Source organism: Gopherus flavomarginatus, chromosome 1, assembly GCF_025201925.1.
Source record: "Gopherus flavomarginatus isolate rGopFla2 chromosome 1, rGopFla2.mat.asm, whole genome shotgun sequence".
Taxonomy (NCBI): Eukaryota; Metazoa; Chordata; order Testudines; family Testudinidae; genus Gopherus; species Gopherus flavomarginatus.
Window position 1 is genome coordinate 83982408 of NC_066617.1, and position 10621 is coordinate 83993028.

The 10621-nt window shown below is 44.7% G+C and overlaps 1 protein-coding gene across 1 annotated transcript; it reads left to right on the forward strand.

Moving 5' to 3' along the window:
• The first annotated feature begins 6355 nt into the window (after window positions 1-6355).
• On the forward strand, window positions 6356-8684 carry LOC127041936 (uncharacterized). The gene is made up of 2 exons (XM_050935688.1): window positions 6356-7140; window positions 8056-8684. Exons 1-2 carry the CDS (start codon window positions 6471-6473, stop codon window positions 8547-8549), a joined length of 1164 nt encoding a protein of 387 aa, XP_050791645.1. The 5' UTR covers window positions 6356-6470; the 3' UTR covers window positions 8550-8684.
• The last annotated feature ends 1937 nt before the right edge of the window (window positions 8685-10621 follow it).

Here is a 10621-nt window from a genome sequence, read left to right on the forward strand (position 1 = left end):
AAAGGACCTGGGGCGGTAGCAGCGGCCGAGCCCTGGGCCGTTTAAACTGCTGCTGGTGTCCCCAGCTGCCGCCGCTACCCTTGTGGGGGAGGGCACTTACCGGTAAAGGATGGGCTGGGGCTGGCTCTGAGCCATCCCATCCCCGCCCCTTCTGCCCTAGGCCCCGCCTTTTCCAGGGGCCAGGGCCAGCCCCAACCCAGCCCCATACCGGCAAGTCCTTATTTCTACTTTCACCCCTGATCCTCTCCATTGTCTTGCCCACTGGCTGTACAACCACCTGGGACTCTTGAGTACTTAGTGATTTAGCCTGTGCCGAAGTCTGTACTGCTGTGGCTTCACTGCTGTTGATACCCAAACTAGCTAGCTCAAGTATGTCTACACGTGCTGCAATCAAAACACACTCTAAAACAATGTAGATATAGCCTAAGTTAAAGAGCTCATTGGCTGAATGCTGCTTCCACTAAAGTGGATGGAAGTTTTGCTGTTAGCAACCGAGCCAAAGCCCAATGGCCTAATCATGGTCCTACTGAAATCAGTGGCAAATTGACCATTGACTTCAAAGGGAGCAGGATTAGACTGATAACCTCATTGATTTAGTTTCCTCATGCATGAAATATGTTAAGGCTTTTCATTGGGTTTTGGCACAAACCTTACAGCAAGTCAATTGCAGATCTGGGAACAGAACTCAAGAATCTGTCTCTAGTCCTTTGCTGTAATCATTCCAGCGCCTCACCCCACATCACAAGAGTTTAAAAGAATGAGTGCATTTATACAAGTGAGAACATTGGAAACTAGTTGGTTTTGGCAAGACTAAAATAGAAAATGACAAATTCATTTAAAAAAACTATATTAATATGGATAGTTGTTATGCATGCTAGACTTGTTTTTATCGTGATAAATCAATAAGACTAATTGTGCAGCAGCTACTCATCATGAAGGCTGAATTTCATCCCTTTAACTCTTGATACACACTTCATAATTCTGGGATAAATGGTACTTTTTCTCTTTGTCCAAAACATGTATACGTTGAATACACATTTGAAACATTTATATATTTTTTGCATATTAGAATAAAAACAAATAAAACCTAAAAGTTGAAGAAAGAGATGATTTCAAATTTTAATGGTGGCTTTTAAGTATTTTAAATCCATACAACTCTTTTGTAAGATTCTGAAATGGGAAAAATATTTATACTCATTGTTTAAAAAATGTAATACAAAAATTGAGAGTCACCTGATGAAATTACTGGGCAGAAGGTTTAATACTAACAAGAGAAAATACTTTTTCACACAATACACAACTAACCTGTGGAACTCATTGTCATGGGATGTTGAGATGATCAAAAGTATAACTGGGTTAAAAAAGAACTGGATACGTTCATGGAGGATAAATTCATCAATGGCTCTTAGCCTAAATGGCCAGGGACTCAACCCCATGTTCAAAGTGATCATAAACCTCTCACTACCAGAAGAAGGGAGAGGAAGATGGATGGATCGTGGAATAATTGACCTGTTCTGTGCACTTTCCCTGAAGCTCTGGTTCAGGTCATTTTCAGAGACGTGATACTGGGCAAGATGGATCATAGTCTGACCCAGTATGGCAGTTCTTATGTTCTTATGTAATTAGCATTATATTTTCAACCCAGTTTTAAACAACTACCTCCTCCTTAAGTGGCTGAGAAGTCTGAACTGCAGATTTCCTAATTTCTCTGTTAAAGTGACATCACAAGGACTGTTAAAGGATATTTAAAAGAACTGTCATGTCAGAGATAAGATTCACTTTCTTTTAACACTAAACAAGGAACTTTATTGGAATAAACAAAGCAGATTATCCCTACAGCTATTGTATTCCTAAAGCCATTGCCCAGAGTCCTCCATAGCTGGGCTTCCTGCTTCAGGCATAAAGGGACTGAGCACATACCCTGAAAAGAACTGTTCCATTCTACTTGCCTATTGTCATTGCCTTATTTTATGGTACTTGTGACTTCACTCACTCTGGTGAGTCAGACTCTCTAACCAGGAAATCTGAAGCTCCTATTTCCAGATGTTCTTTTAAAAAGAAACAGCCATATGTTTTTTTCCTCTTTTGGAATTTTGTAAGCAAGTTCACAGATGATACTAAGCGGGGGAGAGAGGTAGATACTCTGGAAGGTAGGGATAGGGTACAGAGTGACCTAGACAAATTGGAGGATTGGGCCAAAAGAAATCTGATAAGGTTCAACAAGCACAAGTGCAGAGTCCTGCACTTAGGAAGGAAGAATCCCATGCACTGCTGCAGGCTGGGAACTGACTGGCTAAGCGGCAGTTCCGCAGAAAAGCACCTGGGGATTACAGTGGATGAGAAACTGGATATGAATCATCAGTGTGCTCTGGTTGCCAAGGAGGCCAACGGCATATTGGCTGTATTAGTAGGATCACTGCCAGCAGATGGAGGGAAATGATTATTCCCCTCTATTGGGCACTGGTGAGACCACACCTGGAGTATTGCATCCAGTTTTGGTGTCCCCCCCCAACTACAGAAGGGATGTGGACAAATTGGAGAGAGTCCAGCGGAGGGCAACAAAAATTATTAGGGGACTGGAGCACATGACTTACGAGGAGAAGATGAAGGAACTGGGCTTATTTAGTCTGCAGAAGAGAAGAGTGAGGAGGGATTTTGATTTAGTTGGTGTTGGTCCTGCTTTGAGCAGGGGATTGTACTAGATGACCTCCAACTCTAATATTCTATGCTTCTGCGATTCTAAACACGGGGCCAGACCCTCAGCTACTGTAAATTGGCAGACTCCCTTGCCTGTAATGGTAGTATACTGATTTACACGAGCTGAGGGTCTGGTTCAAATTCTTTAACTTTCAAAAACACAAAGCTTTTTGAGGGACCAAAATTTTTGCAGTTGATCTTTCAAATTATGTACGCATAAGGATGAAGTAAAATGCCTGCGTTTGTTCTTAATCCCTTATTGGTTTTATTCTTAAACAACTGCTTTAAAAATAGTGTTAAGCACTTTGATAAGGGGGTCTGAAGTTATTCTTTGTCTTGGAAAATAGAGTAAGGCAAATGTTATTCCAGTTTTGTGTAAGAAGTTAGCAAAGTTACTCTTCCTATTAGTGTCTAGATAAGGAACAGTTGGTATGGAAAAAGAATTAGTTAAATCACAGCAATTGTATTTAAATAAAATTTTAGATTTTAATCAAAATGTGTGACCTCTGTATATTTCTTCCACCATGAGAAACTAACTGCCCTATAAATTTCCCCATAACCCAGAAATATTTCCCTCTCCTAGTTTTTATCCTACGTGATCTCTCTCCTGTTAGCAGACCTGTCTTAAGGGTTAACCATACCCACAATCTAGTCTTCATTGCATCTCTAGCAGCAGCCTGTAGTAACACTCATCAAGATGGCTGCAGGAAGAAAAAAGTGAGTATTCTGCAGCCATGCAGCCTGTGACTCCCTTAGTGGAAACTTCCAGAGAGGTTGTGTTTTGCGCATGCATAATGCTTCCAGTAATTTAGAGGACGTTAGCCCACAGGGTACCACAAGCACTCCCCTTATGTGGGGAGAACTCTGTTAGGTTATTTGGGCTGGGGCTATGGCTTTGTCCTCTCCTGGACACACTGTTTTGGCTAACACCACTAGTAGGTGAAGGGCTTGGCTACACTCGAAACTTCAAAGTGCTGCTGCGGGAGTGCTGCTGCAGCAGCTCTTTGATGTCTGAGTGTGGTCGCAGCGCCAGCGCTGGGAGAGAGCTCTCCCAGCGCTGCACGTACTCCACCTCCTCATGGGGAATAGCTTGCAGCGCTGGGAGCCGCGCTCCCAGCTCTGTGGCACTGTTTACACTGGTGCTTTACAGCACTATATCTTGCAGCGCTCAGGAGGTTGTTTTTTTCCACACCCCTGAGCGAGAAAGTGGCAGCGCTGTAAAACGCCAGTGTAGCCATGGCCTTAATCTTGATCAGTCCTTGTGGTGTCCAAGGGCATAAAGAACTAAGGGGGAAAGACGATGTGCCTTTTAACCTCATTTCACAACTGAGCTGAGAATGATGACATTGTAGTGATCCAGTTTTCAGAGAATAAAGTACAGAAAGAAATTTTAGGAAGAAGAAAATCTTATGTTGGGCTGGCTGGCTAACAAAATTCTAGTGCTCGGTCAAATTCAGTCCTGGGTACATATTGTAATAACATTAGTGTTCTTTTCCTTTCCATATGTATTTTATCATTGAAGAATTATATAAAATAGATGCAGACAAACAATGGATCATTTTTGTCTAGTGTAAATATTTCATAAAATGCAACTTTCATATCCTACATAATGAAGAAAACCAGATAAAAAGAAAAATAAACCAGTATGTCTAATTATTTTTAATTTTAATTTTTGTGTGTTGTCGTGTATGCAGGAAGGGGCTCAGGGCAAGTGGTTGGGGCAGAGGAGGAGTGCAGAGTGTATGAGGGGGCTCAGGGTAGGGGATTGAGGTGTAGGAGTGGTGCGAGCTGCGGCAGGGGGTTGGGGTGCAGGAGGGGCGTGGCAGTGGGCTCAGAATGGGGTTGAGGGGCAGGATGGGTATGGGGTATGGGCTCTGGCCCAGCACCGCTTACCTAGAGTGGCTCTGAGGTGGCAGCAGCATGCACAGAGACATGCTCCCTGCCTGCCCTGGCCCTGCGCCACTCCCAGAAGTGGCCAGCACCACATCCCTGTGGCCCCTGGGGAAGTGCTTCCAGGAGTGGTGCGGGCTGCAGCGCCACGGGGATAACAATCCCGCGGGCTGGATCCAAAGCCCTGATGGGCCGGATCCAGCCCACAGGCCATAGTTTGTCCACCCCTGCACTAAAGCATCTCTTGAAAAAAGATGTCAGATATTAATTTAAAAATTCTAATTGATGGAAAAATTTGTAATCTTTTCCAATGATTAATTACCCCTAGAGTTAAATATTTGCATCTTTTTCCAGTTTGCACTTTGCTAACTTCATCTTCCAGCCATTCTATCATTATGCTTATTTTCTGTTGCTAGTTTCAAATTAATTAATTTAGGTCCAGGTTGCGATACCCTTACTCATGTTGAGAAGCATCTTATTTCATGAGTATTCTCTTTGACGTCATTAGGACTACTCTTGGTGTTATTCAACATAAGTAAGAATGTTCTAATCTGGCCCTGTGTTCTTAAGGGGTGGTTTCTTTCTAAAATTTATGTTTTCTGCAATTAAAAATTAGTGTGACTATTGGGGCATCTGATATTTTGGTTCAGATTCATTTCTGCTGTCAGTATACAGAGGGTAATAAGGACTTAATATTGTGTGTGTGTGTGTGTGTGTGTGTGTGTGTTTTATTCATGAGTAATACTGCAAAAAGAGCTTTGAATGAAGAGGTTAAACGAATCACTGGGGCTTTGAGAGGCTACACTCTGGTGTTATGCGTAACATATAATCTGGCATTCTTTGTTGATTTATTATCCAATTCAACCTTTCTTCTCCATAATTTTCTTCAGAGCATGTAATCATTTCTTTTTCTCATATGTATATTTAAATATGAGATTTTATTTATTGTTAAATTTAATAATATACTTGAATGTATGATACAGCTGTAGACTCTGGATGCATGACTGACTGTAAGAGCCTATCATTAATTTTTGAGAAGAAAGATGGTAAAGCTAAAAATGTTAAGTTTCTGTGAACAATAGGGACTGCCAAATTTCTGCCAGGTACAATTCATAAATCTTACTCTACGAGAATGTCTTGCTGGTTCAATATTCAGTTTAATCTTTCAGTTTAATCCAGTTTAATCTACTGAATATTTCCTTACTTTAGTCAAAATACTACTTAGTTGATGAGTTCTTCATTTATTTAAAAAAAAAAACAACTAGAGAAAAGCAATATAGTTCACAAGCAAAGTTGATTGAACTCCCATCAGGAATGATGGGTCTCTATTCCAGTTAACTGTCATAACTTTCTCTATACAGTACACCAGGTGGGTTGATCCACTCTACATTAAATAAATTTTGCAGTTAATGAATGAACCAATGAATTTGGTAACAGCACTTTCATTGATTTTAGCAGTGCAGGAGTGGAGATCAAGTACGAAAGCCTTACAGGTTGGACTCTATCCTAGGAGATGCTGAGTGCTCTCCATTCCTATTGAGTTCAGTTGAGTTACATGACCATTTGTCACATCAGTGAATTCATTCTCTTTACCTGGGAACGTGGGCTGAGACTCAGGCCTGGTCCACACTACGCAGTTAAACCAATTTTAAGAGCGTTAAATCGATTTAACGCTGTACCCGTCCACACTAAAATGCACTTTATATCAATTTAAAGGGCTCTTTAAATCAATTTCTGTACTCCTCCCCGACGAGAGGAGTAACGCTAAAATCGATATTAACATATCGATTTAGGGTTAGTGTGGCTGCAAATCGAAGTTATTGGCCTCCGGGCGGTATCCCACAGTGCACCACTGGCCGCTCTGGACAGGAATCTGAACTCTAATGCACTGGCCAGGTATACAGGAAAAGCCCCGCGAACTTTTGAATTGCATTTCCTGTTTGGCCAGTGTGGAGCTCTCATCAGCACAGGTGACCACGCAGAGCTCATCAGCACAGGTAACAATGCAGTCTCCTGAGAATCGAAAAAGAGCTCCAGCATGGACCACACGGGAGGTACTGGATCTGATCACTATATGGGGAGAGGATTCAGTGCTAACAGAACTCCGTTCCAAAAGACAAAATGAAAAAATATTTGAAAAAATTTCCAAGGCTATGATGGGAAAAGGCCACACCAGAGACTCAGTGCAGTGCAGAGTGAAAGTGAAGGAGCTCAGACAAGCCTACCAGAAAACCAAAGCAGCAAAGGGAAGATCAGGGTCAGAGCCAAAAACATGCCGCTTCTACGCTGAGCTGCCTGCAATTTTAGGGGGCTGTGCCACCACTACCCCCCCCTTGTCTGTGGATTCCGAGGTGGGGGTTATAATCTCAACCATGGCTGAGGATTCAGTGGAGGGGGAAGATGAGGAGGAGGAAGAGGAGGATGAGCTTGCAGAGAGCACACAACACTCCATTCTCCCCAGCAGCCAGGAGCTTTTTGTGACCCAGACGGAATTACCCTCCCAGCCCTCCCAAGCCACTAGCCCAGACAGTGAAGCCATGGAAGCGACCTCTGGTGAGTGTACCTTTGTAAATATAAAACATGGTTTAAAAGCAAGCGTTTTTTAATGATTGATTTGTCATGAGGGCTTGGGTTGCATTCGCTGTCAGTAAAGTTACTGGAAAAGTTTGTTAACATGTCTGGGGATGGAACGGAAATCCTCCAGGGACATCTCTATGAAGCGCTCCTGGAGGTACTCCAAAAGCCTTTGCAGAAGGTTTCTGGGCAAGGCAGCCTTGTTCCGTCCACCATGGTAGGACACTTTACCACGCCATGCATGTAGCAAGTAATCGGGTATCATTGCATGACAAAGCCTAGCTGCGTATGGTCCTGGTGATTGCAGGCATTCAAGAAACATCCGTTTTTTATCTCGCTCTGTTATCCTCAGCAGAGTGATATCGTTCATGGTAACCTAGTTGAAATTAAGTAATTTAAGTAAGGGGACAGAGAGATGGAGGGGAGGAAGAATAGCGCTGAGCTTTTTAGCTTTTGGCCAGCAGGAATCTTCCCAGCTACCAGCCACGCGGTGGGGGGTGGGGGAGAAAGGTGGGTGATTAGCAGTGATCTTCCATGATACCAGCCATGCGGTGGGGGGAGGGGTAAAGCAATTCTAGAGAATTGGATTGGGGAGGGGAGGGGTTGGTGTCTGCTGCTCCTTGTTAACAGGAAAGAAGCAGCAAAGGGAGAAGCTGTTGCCTTACCATGACCGTATGCAACCTGAATTGTGATGCCCGGGCCTGCGTCTGTGTTGATCTTTAACACCGGAGTCGCAGGCACTCAATATTAAAGGTTTCCAAATGTGACCTTGTAGTGAAATCACATGTGCTATGTAAGGTGAATAGCGTTGTTCACTGTGAAAGAGTATAACCATTGTTCTGTAAAATGTATCTTTTTAAATCCTTCTCTCCCTATTTTCCCCCACTCATGCAGCTGCACATTTTTCAAGCCTCCCTACTCCATCCCGAAGGCTAGCTCAGATAAGGCGGAGGAAGAAGAGGATGCGAGATGAAATGTTCTCTGAAATCATGGAAGTAACCCGCAATGAAAGAGCTCATCTGAGGGAGTGGAAGGATGTGGTAGCAAAATACAGGAAAGATGCTAGTGAACATGAGGACAGGAGGGACCAACGTGAGGATAGGAGAGACGCTCGAGATGAGAGGTGTAGGCAGGAAGATCAGCGGTGGCGGAATGCAACGCTGGTGCTGCTGCGTGATCAAACTGACATCCTCCAACGTCTGGTGGATCTTCAGGAGGAGCAGCGGGGTCACAGAGTGCCGCTGCAGCCCATGTTTAACCACCCTCAGTACTCACCATGTTCCATGTCTTCCTCACCCAGACGTGTAAGAACACGTGGGGGAAGGCTTTGTGCACCAGCCCACTCCACCCCCGTGAACAGTCCAACCAAAAGGCTGTCATTACATTGAAATGTGCTTAATGGACTTTTCCTTCCCTCCTATCCTCCTCCCAAACCACTCCCGGGATACCTTGTTAATTAACTTCCTCTTTCTATAATTACATGCTTTTTAAATGAAGGGGGAGGGTGGGTTGCTTACAGGGAATGACTTTTAGTAAAGAATACATGCTTTTTAAACGATAGTGACTTTATTTCCTTAAGCAAGCTGTAATCGAAGGAGGAGGGTGGGTTGCTTACAGGAGGAGTCAATAAAGGAGGGGAGGTTCATGAAGGGGAAACAAACACAACAGTCACACCGTACCCTGGCCCGTGATGAAACTCGTTTTCAAGGCTTCTCTGATGCGCACCGCTTCCTGGTGAGCTCTTCTAATTGCCCTGGTGTCTGGCTGCGCGTAATCAGCGGCCAGGTGATTTGCCTCAGCCTCCCACCCCGCCATAAAGGTCTCCCCCTTACTTTCACAGAGATTGTGGAGCACACAGCAAGCAGCAATAACAAAGGGGACATTGGTTTGGCTGAGGTCTGAGCGAGTGAGTAATGTGCGCCAGCGGGCTTTTAAAAGGCCAAATGCACATTCTACCACCATCCTGCACTTGCTCAGCCTGTAGTTGAACAGCTCCTGACCACTGTCCAGGCTGCCTGTGTATGGCTTCGTGAGCCATGGCATCAAGGGGTAGGCTGGGTCACCCAGGATAACGACAGGCATTTCAACATCCCCAACTGTTATTTTCTGGTCTGGGAAATAATTCCCTTGCTACAGCAGTTTAAACAGAGCAGTGCTTCTGAAGATGCGAGCGTCATGAACCCTTCCTGGCCATCCCACGTGGATGTTGGTGAAACGTCCCTTGTGATCCACCAGTGCTTGCAGCACCATTGAAAAGTACCCCTTGCGGTTTATGTACTGGGTGCCCTGGTGCTCCGGTGCCAAGATAGGGATATGGGTTCCATCTATCGCCCCCCCCCCCAACAGTTAGGGAATCCCATTGCAGCAAAGCCATCCACTATGACCTGCACATTTCCCAGAGTCACAACCTTTCGTAGCAGCAGCTTAATGATTGCTTTGGCTACTTGCAACACAGCAGCCCCCAGAGTAGATTTTCCCACTCCAAATTGATTCCTGACTGACCGGTAGCTGTCTGGCGTTGCAAGCTTCCAGAGGGCTATTGCCACTCCCTTCTCCACTGTGAGGGCTGCTCTCATCTTGGTATTATGGCATTTCAGGGCAGAGGAAAGCAAGTCACAAAGTTCAAAGAAAGTGCTCTTATGCATGCGAAAGTTTCGCAGCCACTGCGAATCGTCCCACACCTGCAAAACTATGCGATCCAACCAGTCTGTGCTTGTTTCCCGTGCCCAAAATCGACGTTCAATGGGTAGAACCTCCCCCATTACCAGGAGGAGCTCCAAAGCGCAGGGGCCTGCGGTTAGGGAGAAATCAGTGTCCATGTCCTCATCACTCTCATCGCTGCACTGCCGTAGCTGCCTCCTCCTCGCCTGCCTTTGCAGTTCATGGTTCACCATAGACTGCACAAGAATGCGCAAGGTGTTTACAACGTCCACGATTGCGCTATTGATCTGAGCAGGGTCCATGCTTGCTGTGCTATGCGTTTGCTTTCAGTTCACCCAGGAAAAAAGGCGCGAAATGGTTGTCTGCTGCTTTCAGGACGGGAGGGGTGAGGCTGTACCCAGAACCACCTGCGACAATGATTTTTGCCCCATCAGGCACTGGGATCTCAACCCAGAATTCCAAGGGGCAGGGAAGACTGTGGGAACTATGGGATAGCTACGGAATAGCTACCCACAGTGCAACACTCCGGAAATCAATACTAGCCTTGGACCATGGACACACACCGCCGAATTAATGTACCTAGTGTGGCCGCGCGCAGTAGACTTTATAATATCTGTTTTATAAAACCGGTTTATGTTAATTCGAAATTACCCTGTAGTGTAGACATACCCTCATCTCTCTTTAGAAGGGCCAGTGACCCTGTGATGGGGCTTTAAGCAGTTTATGGTCACAATTCATTCTGGAGAGACAGATGTGTAAATGAGAGCTCAGAGCAAATCATTAGTAAATGTTTATTACA